This window comes from Lissotriton helveticus, chromosome 10 (assembly GCF_964261635.1).
Source record: "Lissotriton helveticus chromosome 10, aLisHel1.1, whole genome shotgun sequence".
Classification (NCBI taxonomy): Eukaryota; Metazoa; Chordata; class Amphibia; order Caudata; family Salamandridae; genus Lissotriton; species Lissotriton helveticus.
In genome coordinates this window covers 55,012,757-55,034,514 of record NC_136071.1, presented here as the reverse complement: position 1 = coordinate 55,034,514, position 21,758 = coordinate 55,012,757, and the positions used below count along the sequence as shown (strand labels likewise).

Genomic DNA, 21,758 nt, shown 5'->3' with positions numbered 1-21,758 from the left:
ATGGCTATATGCAAATCAGCTTTGACCCTGTGCCTCATGGGAACAGTCCAGCCCGAACTACCAAGCCATATCTTTCCTAGACCGGAATCAAGCATCCAAGGACCGGTTTCTGGCTATCAGCCTTCTTCAGCCTGGATAGCTTGACTCCAGTGGTGTGGAGAGCCTGGGACTCACGCCTGAGCATACCCAGCCCACTCGGGGTGAAAATTGCAAAAGACACAGTTGATGGACAGAATGTAGAACAATGTCTTACATTCACCCCAGTACAAAGATCTGGGCCTAAATCCATCGTTTTTTTGCACTCCACACCACCCTAGGTCAGACAATGGCTATATGCAAATCAGCCTTGACCCTGTGCCTCATGGGAACAGTCCAGCCCGAACTACCAAGCCATGTCTTTCCTATACCGGAATCAAGCATCCAAGGACCGGTTTCTGGCTATCAGCTTTCTTCAGCCTGGATAGCTTGACTCCAGTGGTGTGGAGAGCCTGAGACTCACGTCTGAGCATACCTAGCCCACTCGGGGTGAAAATTGCAAAAAACACAGTTGATGGACAGAATGTAGAACAATGTCTTACATTCAACCCAGTACAAAGATCTGGGCCTAAATCCATCGTTGTTTTGCACTCCACAACACCCTAGGTCAGACAATGGCTATATGCAAATCAGCCTTGACCCTGTGCCTCATGGGAACAGTCCAGCCTGAACTACCAAGCCATGTCTTTCCTAGACCGGAATCAAGCATCCAAGGACCGGTTTCTGGCTATCAGCCTTCTTCAGCCTGGATAGCTTGACTCCAGTGGTGTGGAGAGCCTGGGACTCACGTCTGAGCATACTCAGCCCACTCGGGGTGAAAATTGCAAAAAACACAGTTGATGGACAGAATGTAGAACAATGTCTTACATTCACCCCAGTACAAAGATCTGGGCCTAAATCCATCGTTTTTTTGCACTCCACACCACCCTAGGTCAGACAATGGCTATATGCAAATCAGCCTTGACCCTGTGCCTCATGGGAACAGTCCAGCCCGAACTACCAAGCCATGTCTTTCCTATACCGGAATCAAGCATCCAAGGACCGTTTTCTGGCTATCAGCTTTCTTCAGCCTGGATAGCTTGACTCCAGTGGTGTGGAGAGCCTGAGACTCACGTCTGAGCATACCCAGCCCACTCGGGGTGAAAATTGCAAAAAACACAGTTGATGGACAGAATGTAGAACAATGTCTTACATTCAACCCAGTACAAAAATCTGGGCCTAAATCCATCGGTTTTTTGCACTCCACACCACCCTAGGTCAGACAATGGCTATATGCAAATCAGCCTTGACCCTGTGCCTCATGGGAAAAGTCCAGCCCGAACTACCAAGTCATGTCTTTCCTAGACCGGAATCAAGCATCCAAGGACCGGTTTCTGGCTATCAGCCTTCTTCAGCCTGGATAGCTTCACTCCAGTGGTGTGGAGAGCCTGGGACTCACGTCTGAGCATACCCAGCCCACTCGGGGTGAAAATTGCAAAAAACACGGTTGAAGGACAGAATGTAGAACAATGTCTTACATTCACCCCAGTACAAAGATCTGGGCCTAAATCCATCGTTTTTTTTGCACTCCACACCACCCTAGGTCAGACAATGGCTATATGCAAATCAGCCTTGACCCTGTGCCTCATGGGAACAGTCCAGCCCGAACTACCAAGCCATGTCTTTCCTAGACCGGAATCAAGCATCCAAGGACCGGTTTCTGGCTATCAGCCTTCTTCAGCCTGGAAAGCTTGACTCCAGTGGTGTGGAGAGCCTGGGACTCACGTCTGAGCATACCCAGCCCACTCAGTGTTAAATTTGCAAAAAACACAGTTGATGGACAGAATGTAGAACAATGTCTTACATTCACCCCAGTACAAAGATCTGGGCCTAAATAAATCGTTTATTTGCACTCCACACCACCCTAGGTCAGACAATGGCTATATGCAAATCTGCTTTGACCCTGTGCCTCATGGGAACAGTCCAGCCCGAACTACCAAGCCATATCTTTCCTAGACCGGAATCAAGCATCCAAGGACCGGTTTCTGGCTATCAGCCTTCTTCAGCCTGGATAGCTTGACTCCAGTGGTGTGGAGAGCCTGGGACTCACGTCTGAGCATACCCAGCCCACTCGGGGTGAAAATTGCAAAAAACACAGTTGATGGACAGAATGTAGAACAATGTCTTACATTCACCCCAGTACAAAGATCTGGGCCTAAATCCATCGTTTTTTTGCACTCCACACCACCCTAGGTCAGACAATGGCTATATGCAAATCAGCCTTGACCCTGTGCCTCATGGGAACAGTCCAGCCCAAACTACCAAGCCATGTCTTTTCTATACCGGAATCAAGCATCCAAGGACCGGTTTCTGGCTATCAGCCTTCTTCAGCCTGGATAGCTTGACTCCAGTGGTGTGGAGAGCCTGGGACTCACGTCTGAGCATACCCAGCCCACTCGGGGTGAAAATTGCAAAAAACACAGTTGATGGACAGAATGTAGAACAATGTCTTACATTCACCCCAGTACAAAGATCTGGGCCTAAATCCATCGTTTTTTTTGCACTCCACACCACCCTAGGTCAGACAATGGCTATATGCAAATCAGCCTTGACCCTGTGCCTTATGGGAACAGTCCAGCCCGAACTACCAAGACATGACTTTCCTAGACCGGAATCAAGCATCCAAGGACCGGTTTCTGGCTATAAGCCTTCTTCAGCCTGGATAGCTTGACTCCAGTGGTGTGGAGAGCCTGGGACTCACGTCTGAGCATACCCAGCCCACTCGGGGTGAAAATTGCAAAAAACACAGTTAATGGACAGAATGTAGAACAATGTCTTACATTCACCCCAGTACAAAGATCTGGGCCTAAATCCATTGTTTTTTTGCACTCCACACCACCCTAGGTCCGACAATGGCTATATGCAAATCAGCCTTGACCCTGTGCCTCATGGGAACAGTCCAGCCCGAACTACCAAGCCATGTCTTTCCTAGACCGGAATCAAGCATCCAAGGACCGGTTTCTGGCTATCAGCCTTCTTCAGCCTGGATAGCTTGACTCCAGTGGTGTGGAGAGCCTGGGACTCACGTCTGAGCATACCCTGCCCACTCGGGGTGAAAATTGCAAAAAACACTGTTGATGGACAGAATGTAGAACAATGTCTTACATTCACCCCAGTACAAAGATCTGGGCCTAAATCCATCATTTTTTTGCACTCCACACCACCCTAGGTCAGACAATGGCTATATGCAAATCAGCCTTGACCCTGTGCCTCATGGGAACAGTCCAGCCCGAACTACCAAGCCATGTCTTTCCTATACCGGAATCAAGCATCCAAGGACCGGTTTCTGGCTATCAGCTTTCTTCAGCCTGGATAGCTTGACTCCAGTGGTGTGGAGAGCCTGAGACTCACGTCTGAGCATACCCAGCCCACTCGGGGTGAAAATTGCAAAAAACACAGTTGATGGACAGAATGTAGAACAATGTCTTACATTCACCCCAGTACAAAGATCTGGGCCTAAATAAATCGTTTATTTGCACTCCACACCACCCTAGGTCAGACAATGGCTATATGCAAATCAGCTTTGACCCTGTGCCTCATGGGAACAGTCCAGCCCGAACTACCAAGCCATATCTTTCCTAGACCGGAATCAAGCATCCAAGGACCGGTTTCTGGCTATCAGCCTTCTTCAGCCTGGATAGCTTGACTCCAGTGGTGTGGAGAGCCTGGGACTCACGCCTGAGCATACCCAGCCCACTCGGGGTGAAAATTGCAAAAGACACAGTTGATGGACAGAATGTAGAACAATGTCTTACATTCACCCCAGTACAAAGATCTGGGCCTAAATCCATCGTTTTTTTGCACTCCACACCACCCTAGGTCAGACAATGGCTATATGCAAATCAGCCTTGACCCTGTGCCTCATGGGAACAGTCCAGCCCGAACTACCAAGCCATGTCTTTCCTATACCGGAATCAAGCATCCAAGGACCGGTTTCTGGCTATCAGCTTTCTTCAGCCTGGATAGCTTGACTCCAGTGGTGTGGAGAGCCTGAGACTCACGTCTGAGCATACCCAGCCCACTCGGGGTGAAAATTGCAAAAAACACAGTTGATGGACAGAATGTAGAACAATGTCTTACATTCAACCCAGTACAAAGATCTGGGCCTAAATCCATCGTTGTTTTGCACTCCACAACACCCTAGGTCAGACAATGGCTATATGCAAATCAGCCTTGACCCTGTGCCTCATGGGAACAGTCCAGCCTGAACTACCAAGCCATGTCTTTCCTAGACCGGAATCAAGCATCCAAGGACCGGTTTCTGGCTATCAGCCTTCTTCAGCCTGGATAGCTTGACTCCAGTGGTGTGGAGAGCCTGGGACTCACGTCTGAGCATACTCAGCCCACTCGGGGTGAAAATTGCAAAAAACACAGTTGATGGACAGAATGTAGAACAATGTCTTACATTCACCCCAGTACAAAGATCTGGGCCTAAATCCATCGTTTTTTTGCACTCCACACCACCCTAGGTCAGACAATGGCTATATGCAAATCAGCCTTGACCCTGTGCCTCATGGGAACAGTCCAGCCCGAACTACCAAGCCATGTCTTTCCTATACCGGAATCAAGCATCCAAGGACCGTTTTCTGGCTATCAGCCTTCTTCAGCCTGGATAGCTTGACTCCAGTGGTGTGGAGAGCCTGGGACTCACGTCTGAGCATACCCAGCCCACTCGGGGTGAAAATTGCAAAAAACACAGTTGATGGACAGAATGTAGAACAATGTCTTACATTCACCCCAGTACAAAGATCTGGGCCTAAATCCATCAGTTTTTTTGCACTCCACACCACCCTAGGTCAGACAATGGCTATATGCAAATCAGCCTTGACCCTGTGCCTCATGGGAACAGTCCAGCCCGAACTACCAAGCCATGTCTTTCCTAGACCGGAATCAAGCATCCAAGGACCGGTTTCTGGCTATCAGCCTTCTTCAGCCTGGAAAGCTTGACTCCAGTGGTGTGGAGAGCCTGGGACTCACGTCTGAGCATACCCAGCCCACTCAGTGTTAAATTTGCAAAAAACACAGTTGATGGACAGAATGTAGAACAATGTCTTACATTCACCCCAGTACAAAGATCTGGGCGTAAATCCATCGTTTTTTTGTGGTGTGGAGTGCCAAAAAACGATGGATTTAGGCCCAGTTCCTTGTACTGGGGTGAATGTATGACATTTTTCTACATTCTGTCCATCAACTGTGTTTTTTGCAATTTTCACCCCGAGTGGACTGGGTATGCTCAGACGTGAGTCCCAGGCTCTCCACACCACTGGAGTCAAGCTATCCAGGCTGATGAAGGCTGATAGCCAGAAACCGGTCCTTGGATGCTTGATTCCGGTCTGGGAAAGACATGGCTTGGTAGTTCGGACTGGACTGTTCCCATGAGGCACAGGGTCAGAGCTGATTTGCATATAGCCAGTGTCTAACCCAGGGTGGTGTGGAGTGCAAAAAAACTATGGATTTAGGCCCAGATCCTTGTACTGGGGTGAATGTATGACATTGTTCTACATTTGGTCCATCAACTGTTTTTTGCAATTTTCACCCCGAGTGGGCTGTGTATGCTCAGACGTGAGTCCCAGGCTCTCCACACCACTGGAGTCAAGCTATCCAGGCTGATGAAGGCTGATAGCTAGAAACCGGTCCTTGGATGCTTGATTCCGGTCTGGGAAAGACATGGCTCGGTAGTTCGGACTGGACTGTTCCCATGAGGCACAGGGTCAGAGCTGATTTGCATATAGCCATTGTCTAACCCAGGGTAGTGTGGAGTGCAAAAAAACAATGGATTTAGGCCCGGATCCTTGTACTGGGGTGAATGTATGACATTGTTCTACATTCTGTCCATCAACTGTGTTTTTTGCAATCCTCCGAAGGCACAGACATCACCATAGGGCCAGACTCAATTAGACAGACTGTTCCTCAAACTACTCCAACTTGGGCCAGTCTCATAACCTCTTATCAGAAATTTGGAAATATACAGAAGCAATAGCTATAGTCAGCATCCATACCAAAATATTACTCCTTGATCTAAATTATTTCTTTAAAGTTACTCACAAAATTCAACTTCTTATTCAACATTCATCACATTTTCAACATATAGAGCTTTCTCCAATATCTCAACTCATTCCTACAAACACAGATTGTGTTGTCTCTTTAGCAGAACAAGGAGCATGAGTCAGAATAATTTTCATTTTAGGCGAGTGGAAGTGACGTACTTGCAGAAATTCAGGCACACATCACACCTTGATGTAGACTAAGCCACACTTTCACATAGGGAATGTTTTGTGAGTCATTTCCAAGGTTGTTAGCTTTATTACTCCTTCACTGAGTTCATTCCAGTGCACAAAATATTAAAGAAAGTTAGGAAACCTGGGGTGGGTAGTTAATTGCTAATAATGTTTTAAATAGACATTTAGGCCTGATGGCTCCCTCAGTACGTTAACTATTCATACCTGCAGTTGACCATGTTCTAAGTGCATGTGAAGCAGTTCAGTGAGTCAAATGATGAGCTCAGTTTATCATTCAAATTGGTATCTGTTCCGGAAGGGTTGTCTCAAATTTTCCTCCTTCCCTAAAAGATTATAAGGAATTGTGCAACAATAACATTTGCTATTTGTACATTGCATAGCATGCAGTAGCAGAGGTTTTATGATAAACAGTATATAAAACAGTTGTATGACGTTTGCCTTACATTACACTGGTGCAAGATAAAGTGACTTTGGGTAGGAAGATAAAGTGCAAAACATCACAAAGTGACAAGTGCTCTGAGACCAGGTTCTATTGCATCGGCAGGGTGGTAAATCACAAGACCAAGAGCATTGATCTGGAAAGGCCACCTTAAAATGGATTATACTTAACCTATAATAAGTAAGAAAAAGACAACCAGTTGAGTTCTCAAACTATATTAAATAGGGTTCATTGAGGCTAACAGTTACAACTTGAATATGATCTTCAAAGGACAGCTGTTTTGTACCCTTTCTAATACCTCAGCCAACATACATTCGTAAAAGTGTTGTTTGATCTCAATTTTGCATGTTTACAAAGTTTTTGTGGATCTAAAAACATTTCCTTTAGGCCTAGAATGTAGACCATCTTTTTAACACAGGCCAATTATAGGAGGCTTCTTATGCTAGCTAAATTTAAATAATCAGACCACCTTCTGGTGTAAACCAGCATTTGATCCATACAAAGAGGGGTGCCACAACAATTAGATCCACTAGATATTGCAGGCCTACTTCTTCAAGACAAGTAAAATGTGCATTATTTTGAGGAACAACCATCAGCCTGCTAGTGAAACCATTTTCAATATGTTGTAACTCCTCAACTTTACAGAGACCTCACACACCTGCATCATACAAGGCATGTGAAATACATTTGGATTTATACAATGTTATAAGCTCTGCTACCGGTTTTTGTTTTCATTTTTTAGCAAAACAAAAGATACCTTCAATATTCCTGCTCATTTGTTGGACTTACGATTGCAAAAGGGATTTCCAAGAACAAGGCAAACCAAAAGTTACCCCCAAGTAATTGAAATCCCCAACCTTGTCCAAGTAATGTCCATCCATATACAAACATTTTATTTTTGTACCCGCAGGGCAGGACAGGGAAAGCACTCCCATAGTTTCTCTCGATTGACAAACTCAAAGACACTGGATACATCAATAAAAGCCATATATAAAACCCCCCTTTTTGGCTACCTCATACTTGCTGGTTATTAAATGCAAGTTCAAAGCCTGCTCAACTGTGCCTATGCCTGGCTTAACACCGAATTTGACATTTTATATGATATTATTTTCCTTTGCCCAGGTCTTTAATTGGGCCAACAACACTTCACCCAGATTTTTTGTTGTTGAATCAATCAACAATATTAGCCTGTAGCAAGCATAGGATGATTTGTCCCCTTTTTTCAAAAATGAGGACCGGAGTGGCCAGTCTGGTATTACACCTGAGACTGTGGCTCTGTGGACCTTTGTAATCAGTGGAGCCCAGATGGGGATTTAAATAGGTCCACTGAGCCCCTGTTGCAAAATACCACACCAAAGGTGTGTGTGGCATTTTGCATTTTAATTAAAAAGCATTGAGGAAGGCAATACACCAAAAACGCGTCTGCTTGAATTAAAGAAATTACCGTCATACCCCCTGAATTACCTGCTTTGGGTGTATTGCCTTCCTCAATGCTTTTTAATTAACATGGAAAATGAAACACACAATTTTGGATCTTTAAATATTGTTTTCCAAAATAGTTTGTCCCTATACTTTTATTGGTTAGTGCAAAAATTATGGAAAAACATATTATTGACACTACCTTAAAAAAATAAACAAAACTATAGAGTTTTTAACTAGAAAAAGAGTTTAAAGTAGTAAATTATAAGTATTTTATTATATAAGTATCATATATTGTACATTAAATACATACCAATAATATATAATGCTGAATATGATAATGCATTTATATAAAACACAAAGATATATAGATGTGTATGAATATACGTTAAACTCTGTTTCTATTTAAAAAATCTTTAGTTTTGTCTATTTTATTAAGATAGTGTCAACTATATTTTTTCTGATATTTTTGCACTATCTATTACAAGTATAGGGACACAATATTATGGTAAACAATATTTGTGTCAAACTGTATTGTTTACTTCAATATTGTGTCACTGATCCCATTATAAAAACATTGGGGCATATTATCAAGGGGCTTTATCTCCTCTTTTTTGGCTTTAAAAGCCAAGAAAGCGGAGATAAAATTATCTCGCTATTACCAAGCTGTCGCTAACACCAGTTAGCGACAGCTAATAGGAGATAGTGACCATCTTGGGCCCCGCTTTGCATGTCAGTGATATTTATCACTAATGACATGCAAAGTGGGCGTGCCAAGATGTTAGCGACTGAAAACAGTCGCTAACATCGCTATCTCCTATTACCAACTTTTGGAGATATTCGCGCTAAGCGCGAATATCTCCAAAAGCTAACACTTGCCCAGGAGCAGTTCTTAGCCATGTTATCCAATGGGAGGTGGATAACATGGCTAAGAGCATTTGCTCGATAATGCATGAATATCGCTGACTTTTCAGCGATATTCATGCATTGCGGCCGTTTTTTATCGCATTTGCGATAAACCTTGCTAATAGCAAGGTTTATCTGCGATAAAAATCGCCGATTTGCGGCGATAATTTTTGTCTCTAAATAAGTTAGAGACAAAAATTATCTCTATTGGTTGGTAATATGCCCCATTATTCCTTCAGCTGAAGGAGATATGGAACTGTCTGGAATTCCAAAAGGGCACATAGGTGATTTTATTTTGCATGTACCCTACAGCACCTTTGCTGTATATTTCTTTTGTTATCTCAGCAGCAACAATATCATTGTAGAGCTGAATGTTCGGCTTTACAATAATAGGATGATATTACATAGTATAGCATACCATGACATAAACCAAAGTACATATGATAACATATCAAATCATGACATAGCATAATATGTAAAATTTAGAGCATGACTAGCACCATAAGACGGAGGATTTTCATGAAATAGCATGTTAAAAATGGTGTGGCATCAAGGAACTGAAATTGATTTTGAGTCATTCAACATTTAATTGAGAGGAAGTTACAGAATTTTTTCTAGTATAGAGAACACTTTCCCTTCCTTCCTACCTCCCAGTTCAGATCTAATGCCAAGGTATTGAATAAGGAGCATTGGCTGATAGGAATCACTAGAGCCAATGCGAAGAGATATAAGCCAAATCTCAGGGTCCTAAACCAAACAATACTCTTTGGGTTTACTTTGAATTGATTAGTGTGTATGAACAGGGGCTAGTTCTGGGATATCAATACAAAAAACAGCAGCGGACCCAATGATGCCGCACCTAAAATCCAGTTCCAAAGTTAGTCCTATTTTGTGTGTATATATTTTTTGTGCTGCCAGCCCCAACGCTAGCTGCTGTTTGGCGTTGCTGTGCTTTCCAGATCAATTAGATGGTTTGTTCGATGTTTGTGGGGGCGCACCAAATAGAGGTCCAAACAAAACGTTGCATTTAGATAGTAGAAAAATTCTTTATTTGTCTCCCAACTCCTCCTATCCTAGTTCTGGGATATATTTGCATGTGCTGCATAAGGTGCAAAGCAACATCAGTACACCACATTAAACACAATTTAATTGTTTAGAGATTCTGAGATAAATAGATACTGTTGATAAATGTACAGATTTTACATTCTGTGGGACCTGTTCTTCCACCCTATCATCTTTTGGAGGGCCCTTATTATGTCCTTGTTCCTAAGGCTGTAGATAAAGGGGTTGGCCATGGGAATGAGGATGGTATAAACCACACTGATAACTTGATCATATTCCAGAGTAAAGCTGGTTGATGGTCTGAAGTACATAAATAAGACAGAGCCGTAGAATAGTGCCACCAGCGTGAAGTGTGATGAACACGTGGAGAATGCCTTGCTTCTTCCTTCCATGGACTTGATCTTCAGGATGGCAGAGATGATGCCAACATAAGATGCTATGATGAAGAGAAAAGGGCAGAGCAGCATTAGCCCCCCCTCTGTAAATATGACTAATTCATTAGTGGCAATATCGGAACAAGAAAGTTTGAGTAGAGGAGGCAGATCACAGAAGAAATGGTGGAGCTGGTTCGATTCACAAAAGGACAGTTGTGATGTCATGAGTGTGTGCAATAATGCATGTGCAGCTGTGATCACCCAAGAATAAGCCACAAGCTGCACACAGACTCTCTTGTTTACCATTGAGGTGTAGTGCAAAGGGTGGCATATGGCCATATACCGGTCATAGGCCATTGATGCCAGGAGGAAAAACTCCATATTTCCAATACATAGAAAGAAATACAACTGTGTGATACAGGATGAGAAGGATATACTTTTTCTTTCAGATATAAGGTTGGCCAGGAGCTTGGGGACTATGATGGACAAAACACAGATGTCAACAAATGAGAAGTGGCTGAGGAAAAAATACATGGAGCTATGCAACTCGTGATCTATATTTATCAGGGTTATTATAGTCACATCTGCAAGCAATGTTATTATGTATGTAAACAGAAAGAATACAAAAAGTATTTTTTGATGCTCCAGATTGTCAGAGAGGCCCAAGAGAGTGAACTCTGCAGTGTGGCTCCTATTCTTCATATCTTTTATTCATTTATCCTGTAGAACAAATACAAATCACATGAGAATTTATTACTAAAGCATACTGTCAAAGCTAAGAATGTATATTTGTTAACAGACTCCACATTGCCATTGAGTGATATGCTCCTAAATTATATTACCACATCCTCCCTCCAACTGCAACATTCAAAGCCCAATGGAAAGCAACATTTTAAGTTATTCAATTGTATTTGATTGTAAATTATTGTCTTATTCCATTACCATAAGTAATTTCTAAAACTGCAAATTCATATTGAATTAGTCAGACATCTGGCAAAGCAGTCATTAGTTAGTTGGGTATGGAGGGTTAGTGTGACTAAGGAGTCTGTGTTCAAAATAATTGCACTCTCTACATCTATGAGGGGTATATGGTTCCCTTCAAATGCAAATAAATGGGTGCTTAGTCCATTAGTAACAAAAATAAGCAGAAAGGCATATTATTGTCATCACTATTTAGGCCCTTATTATGAGTTCAACGGTGCTAGGGGAACAGTACATTTTCATGGTAATTTACTGTTACTATGCTGCAAATCCATCACAGTATGTCAAATACAAGATAAACCTCATAGAATCGTGAGTTCATGGCTGGAACCAATTTTTCTGCTCATAGGATCACACAAACATTCCAATTCCAGGGGGTATAATGCATGGATTTACCACCTGTTCTAAGCAGTGGTAAATGTCTGTGGGGAGGTCTTGGTGGGGTGGATAGTAAAGGAGGGAAATTAGGGTAGAGGGGAAGGAAGGGATAATATTATTTCCGATGGAGGGGAGCATTTTGTGCTTTCTCATCAGGAAATATGTCTACACCAAAGTGTGTGTCATGATATTCTTTTTCTTTGCAGTTGAGGGTGCTTGCTTCAAAAAGAAAGAATGTTTATTATGTATGATACATATTACAAATAATATTTGTGTTGTGAAATACACTTAAATTTAGACGCCAGCCCCACTTTTTACTAAAATCTAATTATATTTATACACTGGAGAAAGTATAGTCAATTTCAACCCTTTACTCTAATATTTGATGGACTACAGAATAATATCAGTATCACCCCTTCCCACGGCCCACTTGTGCACCATCCCCACTGTTTGTGAGATTTGAAATACCATGCTAAATTCCCCCTTTCACTTTCTCAAATTCTCGTGGGACCAGATTTTAATTGTAATATACACTTTACACTGTTTATGAGATTGGAGCTGAAATAGTGAATCTCACCATTTACCATAACCCCGGATTTAGGCACTAGCCCAATTGTTTGTAGAAATAGATGTGGAATTAGAATTGTAAATTCAACTCCATTGATTAATGTCTCATGCTTGTGTCTCTGGAATTAGACTTTTAAGTCTTGCTCCTCTCCTTAATGAACTTTTCCCAGTGTTTCTGAGATAGAGTTGGATGAGTAACTCCCATCTACTTTAATTCATGCATGTTCTTGAATTATTTTTAATGGAGTTATAATTTTAACTCTCCTAGCCTTTGATTAGGGAAGGGCATAACTGACGTAGAGCGGTCTAGCCTAATTACTTGTAATTACATCAAAATTACTCGTAATTATACAAAGTTGGGTGAGATGCGTAATCCATAATTTAGCACTATTGTTGTAGTAAAGAACTCACGTCCAAAATGGGCCCAATGATGTATATTGCCATAAGAAAATAGCACTAAATGCTTCTGGACACAAACAGCATTACAACCAATCAATCTGTCTATGGGGCCGATTATGATGGCGGACAGACCTGAGTCCGTCCGCCACCATAGAGTAGGAGGGAACCTCCGCATGCCCTGCGGAGTTCCCTCCTGTGCAATTAGAATGTGACCGCCACCCTGGCGGTCACATCCTCTATTTTTACCATTGCGGCGGGTGCGGCTTCAAGCTGCATCCGCCGCAATGGTAAAAATGCATACATTGCATTTGTATGCAGAAAGCGGCAGGCACCGTGCGGTGCCTGCCGATTTCTGCATACAAATGCAGGGGGGTACCATAGGTACCCCCCATGTGCCCCCCCACCCCCCCTTCACCCAGGGGGCCCGCAACGGGCCCCCGCAGTGAAGTTACACATGCTTTTCCACGGCGGAAAACCCACCGCGGAAAAGCATTTTTTTCAGCCCATCCTAATCTGGCTGACGGTGTCTCAGAGACACCGTCACCATATTAGAGCTTTTCCGCCGCGGTTGTAAGCCAACCGCGGCGGAAAAGCTGCGGACAGATTTCTAGACCCACCGCCATCCTAATATGGCGGTGGGTCTTCTGAGGCTCTGCAGAGGATTTTCCGCATCCTCCGGGCCGGCGGTGGCATCCGCCGGCCCGGAGGATGCGGAAAATCCTCCATTATATTCGGCCCCTTAGTTGTTAGTGTAATATAAAAAATTCCCTTGGGTTATATCTCACTCATAGTCATCATGCATTCATCTCCATAACAAAAATATGTTCCCCTTCCAGCTATGGATACAAGCACAGAATTAAAGCTCCCAATGTTAAGAAATATATACAATTTTATTTTCGCAGTTTGAAATAAAAAATATAAAAACATAAGCATAGATATAAATCACATAAATCACATAAACAATCCCCAAACAATTCATAAAAACATTAAAATCATCACAAAAGAGACATTTTTGGGTGATTCAATGCGAAAACATCCTAGGTTATTAATTTAATAGGTACGTTTGAGAGGGGTCAGTGTTTTACTACTTCAAAATAAAGGACTTTCACAAAAGTTCCATAAACAATTTCAAAAACGAAAAATCCAAATGTTCACCACAATGCTCTTTCACAATTTATATTTAATAAGCATGAAGTTATGGAGACTCAAACACAATTTTGTAGCTCCAATTATATAATTCGGACCATCTGGTTCAGAAAATCCAAAATACATGAATAACTCTTGTCAATCAAAGTCATCTGTATTGCATTAAAATTTGAACGTGCTCTCAGTGAAGAAGAAGAGAAGGGAATTTGGGTGAGATGGGAGTGATAAGGAAAGTGGGGGACTGGGTAAAGGTGGTGTGACAATAACACAATCACATTATAATTTGAAGAAGACCTTTACAGTCTAATACTATCCGTAGTTACCTAGATCTCTTCACACATAGGATAGGTTTCTCAATTTATTTTGATCCTATGATGCGAGACAGTAACTTTTTCAAAAGGTTATTAATTCCTCAGGGTCTATAAGCACTATTGGGGTAATGTCATCAATCCCAAAAGATAGTCCTCTGAATTTAATCCATTAGAAGCGTCGACGCGTTTCAGTGTATTGCTTGTTACGCACCACCTTTATCAAGACCAAAGTAGGTGAATGTCTCTTTTTTTTTATAGGACATTAAAAAAGATTATTTCAATCATCTCTAAAATATCGCCCCTCCGGTATAGTGCAGCAAGTACATCGTGTATTTGACCTGCAGTGATCTGTTATGACTGTATTAGATAAAAGAATGTGTATATGACCCTGGTTCTTCAATTACAGTGGTCAGCTGATGAGGGTCTTTATTTTTCAAACTATGGGCGATAGCTTCAATAGTTCACACCCTCTGTTCAAATGCAGCTCCCTTTCTCGATATGAATCTGTAGTATTCTTTACAGCTGTAACGTGTCTAATCTCCGCATAAATCTCAATGCTCAATGTTCTATTGTGCTATTGATACACCCCTTTGTATATATCGAGGGTATGTTCAATCTGTCGGTTTCCAGATACAGTAGACCTTTTATCGAAGTAGAAGAAAGTGACGCGTCCAGCCCCGGGTAGTTTTTAGACCCTGTGCTCCTATGATTTGATTTTTGCCCCCAGATTACTCTTAATTACACAAGTGGGTGTACTCGCATAATTTCTATAATTTCACTTCCTACGAGTAATACCTACTTCGATAACTCCTGAGTAATACAATTTTCTCCCAGGCCTACTTTCGATGTATGCAAGTATGCAGGTATTATTTGACAGAAGTTAGAATGATACCTTTAAAGCACATTATGAACCCATGTCCTCAAATTTGCTGGAATGGAGCTATAATACAGGATCTCACCTCTCCAGTTAATGAAATGTGTTCAATGTTTGTACAACTCAGGTAAGAATAGTAAGTCTTACCACTTTTAATATATGCACTGTCTCCAGTTAGTGTTACCTTCAGTAAACTTGGAGGTAGCAAAGTAACCAATACCCCTTTTAAGTACGCTCTATCGTCAAATGGCACCCTTTTCCACTAAATTAATACCCACATTTTAGTTGGATTATTTATATACCAGCTTCCAATGTGTGTAGAGCTGGAATTCAAATACTAAATCACACCTTTTCATTTAAACATTTTTCCCAATTCTAGTTTAATTTAACTTAGAAACATAACTCATCCTTTCATTTATGCACTTCCCCAATTATAGTAGGATTGTAGTTAAAATAGTTATTCTCACCCCTTCCATTCGTGTGTGTGCCCTTAAGCCTTGAGTTAAAATAGTTCATCTCATCCTCCCGAAGGATTCAATAGTAAATATGACCCATTTAATCTGCATGCACTTCCATCAATGTTTATTGGCCTGTAGTTGGAACAATAAATCTCAAAATATGTACTTCTTAATCTTTCTAGGAATATAATTACTTATGTAAATTTTAATATTTTGTTTTACATAGACTTCTGATTCTGTTATTTATTAACTAATTCAAAAAGGTTACTAAATGTATTTACTCTATCTCTCTCTGAATCTGTACATATATAGATAGATAGATAGAGAGACATAAAGATAGATAGATAGTTAGATAGATAGATAGACAGATAGATAGATAGACAGATAGACAGAGAGACAGACAGACAGATAGATAGATAGATAGATAGATAGTTAGATAGATAGATAGATAGATAGATAGATAGATAGATAGATAGATAGACAGATAGACAGACAGACAGACAGACAGACAGACAGACAGACAGACAGACAGACAGACAGACAGACAGACAGATAGATAGATAGATAGATAGATAGATAGATAGATAGATAGATAGATAGATAGATAGATAGATAGATAGATAGATAGATAGATAGATAGATAGATAGATAGATAGATAGATAGATAGATAGATAGATAGATAGATCCTTCCCTGGAAAGTTTCTGGGTGATCTGTCAAGTGTGCGACAAGAAAAAGTGGGGGTCCCAACATGCGTTTTCCCCATGCAATTGTCCACAGGAAAATTAGACACAACTACAGCCAAAGTGGCTGAATGGACTTTTATCAAATTGTGCTTTTTGATTTTGCAGAAATATGTTCAGTATTTTTAGAGAAATTATGATTAGAAATGTATTTATGTTTCATGCTGAGGAGGATCCGCGGAGCCGGCAAATCTCAAGATAAGATCTGATTAGTTGCTACCAAATTAAGAAAGATGTGGCAGGAGTCATCATAGGACGTAGCACTTAGTCCCCTGTCCTAGAAAAAACCTAAAAAAAAACATGTAGGGCCCCAGGACTGAATAGACACTATTTGGATGGGGAAGTCTCACTCAGGCTGGGTCCAAGTACAGGTTCAGGATGGATTGAACCTTCTCTGTCCCTGAGACAGTGGAGTAGCTAGCCCTTTGGCTACCTGTGGCGGTCTCCGTGTTTGACACTCAAAAACATCAAAGAGCATGGGTGCTGACAAGATTTTTTCCATTTGCCACCCCTGGTGGCAGATTGAAGAGTGGGGGGCCTAGACAGCAGGTGAGAATGGGGGGAGGATGCCACACCCAAAACTTGTGCCACCCAGGGTTCACCGCTCCTCATCCCACCTTGCAACGCCACTGCCCTGAGGCTCTGATCAGGAGGCCAGCCAATTAGCCCTTGGATTGACTCTCGTATTCATTGGTTCAAGCAGAAATGCAGCGTTCAAGCAGCAGGGCAGTCCTCTGAGGGCACAAGGTTGTTTTCATTCAGCAAGACACTCCTGGTTGTGCAGCACGGCAGTCTTCTGAAATACACATCAAGCCATGGACTGCAAGGCATTTCTATGGGAGTCCTCCACAAGTCCAGCATCCAACATTTTCTGTTTCACTGCTTAAGAGAGTATAAAAATATCTAAGAGAAACCTTGGCCCCAACACCTGTACAAACAGAGAAGGGAACTGAATTTGAGGTGAAATAAATCTTAGATTCTAAAGAAACAAATGATCAGGTCTACTATGTAATAGACTGGAAGGGATATGGTCCAGAAGAAAAATCTTGGGAGTTATTATCTGATGTTCATGCACCACGCATAAGTACAGTTTTTCATAAAAAAAATTCTCTACAAACCCAGGCAGGGAGGACCTAACTCGCGAGGGTGTACTGTCAGAACCTCTCAGGGTTTCAGTTAAGGGAGTGGGTCAGTCAATGTAATTTCATTGAAAACATCCCTTAAAACTAAGAAACATGCACAATAGGCTTTAAATTGGAACAGGAGAAATTCTAAGATGGCTGCCAAGAAGCGACTACCAGTACAGCATTCTGGTGTTTCTAACCTGAAGGCAGTGATAGAATGTTCGGTGACCTCTCCTTTAGAACCCTGCACTTCACCTGAGATTTCTGAGGAGTAGGAAGACATTACTCGGTGTTCGGTGTGAAAATCTAGTCAAGATAGTTTTGTCTAGTGTTCTGCGTTTTAGTCACTTGTTGCATTCGAGTTCCCAGCTACAGAGAGATTATTGTCTCAGTACTGAGTTCACCAAATAAGGTCTTCTTTGTAATTCGTTGTCTGTCATCTAGAGGGAGCGGTACGTTTCTTTGGGGCTTAGTGTTCCGATATTTGCTCATGTCATTTATGAATTTGCATTTTAAGAGATAGAACCAGCAGTAAGTGCAGACTCCGCGTTTAAACCCCCCTTGAGAAGTATCATCCCAGCGCTACAAATTCTTAGGTACTATAGGAGGGCACAGCATAATGGTAGTGTGTAAATAGTTTACAGAAGAAGCCAGAGGCTTATTGTTAATTAGCAACCACTAAGGCATAATAGGTGAAGAAAACAAATACTTACCAGTCTCAGCAGTCTTGGGACTTTTACTCAGTTCTCCTTTCCGGCAACTAACGCTTCATACCCTAAAACATAAAAAGAAAAGATTAATATTAAATACAGCCAATTCGCAATTTAGCAGTTAGAAAAATGTAGTATGACTTAATATACATATAAATCTTAAAAATCTAAAAAAAAACTTTGAAGCAGTGATTCTCTACTTTGGAAAATCACTTTTAAGTAGAATGAAAAGAATAGAAGAGAGGCATTTGTCAAACATATTTGGGGTACGTAAACATATTTGCATGAAAAATACTTCATTTATTAATACTTAAATTTTCTAAAACATAATGGTATAGAAATAAAAGAGTGAAGGTTGTTGATTGCATGTATTGCTGTTCTTCAGTCCAATTCCAAGAGAAGCTCTCTGAAGATTAAATACAGCGAGAGGTTAAGTTCCAGTTCCAGAGAGAAACGGAGGAGACCCCGAAAGAAGGCTTGGCTGTTGCTTCTCTATCTATATCCCCTTTCCCCCCTTTAACTTTCTCTTTCACTCTAAGACATAATTTATTTACGAGGGGAGTTGGAGAGGGATATTGGGAATTGTCATCGTTCTGCTCCTGTGCATTAAGTGATAATGCACCTGACACTCAGGAGATCATGAAAAGTAAAACAAAGTATTTACCTTGGTTATTTAAAGAAGTTGTATGAGGCATAAGTACTGTGATGAATAAAATGTTGATACTTTTTTTTAAATGTTGAAATCTCGCAGGACTCTCATGGGATCATTAAAAGTCGAAGAGTAGGCGATTTTGGAACACTTTCTGATATTCACACTTGTAACTGTAGCAAGCAGTCTTACCGAAGTTGGTAGTTGTTTATCAGAGCTTTGTATTCACCTCCATCAACTTGGGTGGAGGTCTGAATCTCTAGTACACACATATTTTACCCTTATCAGAGGTTTCAGTGGATAGAATGCTGTTTCTGCAGTGAAACACTGTGCTCACAGTCAGCAAAGGTGTGTCAAGAGGAATGTCTTACTCTGTAACTTTCATGGAGCCAGCTTTTACCATTTATGGAGGTGTTAATAATGAAAGTTTTTGTTATGAAATATAGGAGCATTCACCTGCTTTGTCACTTTGAGCTCTGTATTGTACGTTTTGGATGGTCTTGATGAGTTTCTGAGGCCAGGCAATTTAAGCATTGTAGTTATGAAATATTAACCTCCTGGTTAATTGTCTTTTTTGATCTTGCACATGTTTGTAGGTAGCTCAACCACATATTTAAAGCCATGCACCAAAGTCTGTGTGTGTTTAACTGAAACTGTAGAGCATTCCAGGAGAAAGAAATAACAACTTAGTGGTACACTAGATATGAATATGATGTTGTGGGAGAAAAATATAGAAAAGGTTAGACAAAATTGTGATGAATTACTGTTATTATGTATTTAATAGTAGGTAACGTTACATTTTTTAAGTATTTTATATTTTGTAAATGAAAACTAGAAATCAGGGATTTTTGAAAAGAAAAGTACCATGTGACACAATATATTGAGGAAAAAATGAAACATTTAAATTTTTGAAGAAGCAAGAAATAATACCTTTGTGGAAATTCAGAAAACAAAATTGCTTGGGAAAGTTTTATGTTCCAGTGAAGCTTATCGGAGGTGTTTTTTCCAGAAGAAGAAATAATTTGAGATGGTTGTTATTTATCAGAGCTTTGTATTCACCTCCAAGAACTGTGGATAGCTGCCAGCAGACAGTAAAGTCTCTACCTACAGCCTAGTACGCACATCTATCATGTCAGAGAGAGGTCTCAACAAACAGTCTAGTTTCTCTGCACATCATACCATGCACACCTGTCATTCAAGTGAAGAGCATCAGTGGAGAGGCCAGTGCCTATCTATTCTCAACTATGCACACCTATCATGGAAGAGAGAGGTCACAGCAGAGAGGCTAGTTCCTTGCCACACACTATTATGCATGCTTATCACCCTGTAGAGGGGTGTTAATAGAGATGTAAGTCCTTCCCACCACTAAAACATACAACTGATACCCTCGGGGAAATCTAGCAGTTGAGAGGCTAGACCCTTCTCAAACCATAGTACATACTTGTGATCCAAGAGAGAGGTTTCAGCGTCAAGGCCAGTCACTCCTCATACTCTACCATGAACATCAGTCACTCAAGACAGGGGTAATAGTAGAGAGGCCAGTCTCTCCACACACCCTACTATGTACACCTGTCATCTGAGACGTAGATGTTAATGGAGAGGCCAGTCTCTCCTCACACTCGACTATGCACACCCGTCATCCACGAGAAAGGTATTAGCAGATAGGCTAGTCCCTCCCCACACAATAATATGAATGCTTATGACCATGTTGAGGGTTCTTAGTGGAGAGGTTAGTCCCTCCAAACACCCTACTACATACACAGACACCATGTGGACAGTTGTGAGCAGAGAGGGCAGTCCCTCTACACACCCTAATTTGCATATCTATCATTGAAGAGTGGGCTATTTCGTTTTGTAAAGGAGAATGTTATTCAATGAGTTTGCAATTCTGTTGTGATCCCACAAAGGTTTCACAAGAGTAGTTTTCAAGCTTCAGGAAATGAAGCTGGCAGCATGAGGCTTGTACGATCCCGGGAGAGTCTTGTGTGATCCACATGGAAAATGTACAGTGTCAGTCAGCCACAAGGTGTGAACAATCCTGTGAGAGTGTTGCAAGATCATATAGGGAGAAGTAGAAAAAAAAGAACCAGGTTATATTAAGGTCAACCAATACTCAACATTGTCACTACATGGTTAACAAAATGCTGTGATGTGATTAGCTGCACAACCACAGGTAGCTGAGATTGTGCTTGGGGGTTTGGAGGTGGGGTGTCTTTGACTGTGTTTAGCAGAGGTGATTTTATTTGGAAATAAAAGAGACTGGTGTCTTCAGCTGGATTAAAGAAATAACTCAAAGTTCAGTTAAATATAATTATAGTTTATGTACTTGTTGAGAAGTATCAGTAGGTAACCTACTGTTTATATACATATTGTGCGCCAAAAGCTGTTTGCATGGGTGTAGGTTTCTCAGCCCCAGCTATCAGCAGGAATCGCAAGTTGTATAAAAAATATGAAGTGTTCACCCTCTATACATTAGTAAGTTAAAAAAGCAGTGTTTTTCAAAGTATACAAGGCCTAGTATTTTCCTAAACTCTAGTACACACATATTTTACCCTTATCAGAGGTTTCAATGGATAGATTGCTTTTTCTACAGCAAAATACCCTGCTCAATATCAGATAAGGTGTGCCAAGAGGAATGTCTTACTCTGTAAACTTTTATGGAGCCAGCTTTTACCATATATGGAGGTGTGAATAATGAACGTATTTCTTATGTAATATAGGTGCATGCACCTGATTTGCCACTTTGAGCTCTGTATAGTATGTTTTGGATGGTCTTGATGAATCTCTGAGGCCAAGTAATTTAAACATTGTAGGTAAGAATTATAAATCTCCTGTTTAATTATCTTTTTTGATCTTGCAAGTGTTTGTCGGTAGCTCAACCACATATTTAAAGCCATACACTCAA

At 41.3% G+C, this 21,758-nt stretch overlaps 1 protein-coding gene across 1 annotated transcript; it reads right to left on the bottom strand.

Annotated features, from left to right (window-relative positions):
* Positions 1–10,277: 10,277 nt before the first annotated feature.
* LOC144783854 (olfactory receptor 1C1-like) lies at positions 10,278–11,216 on the bottom strand. The gene has a single exon (XM_078662603.1). It carries the CDS (start codon positions 11,214–11,216, stop codon positions 10,278–10,280), a length of 939 nt encoding a protein of 312 aa, XP_078518729.1.
* Between the last annotated feature and the right edge of the window lie 10,542 nt (positions 11,217–21,758).

Excerpts from the sequence above, each read along its gene's own strand:
- LOC144783854 (XM_078662603.1), bottom strand. The coding sequence starts at position 11,216 with ATGAAGAATAGGAGCCACACTGCAGAGTTCACTCTCTTGGGCCTCTCT.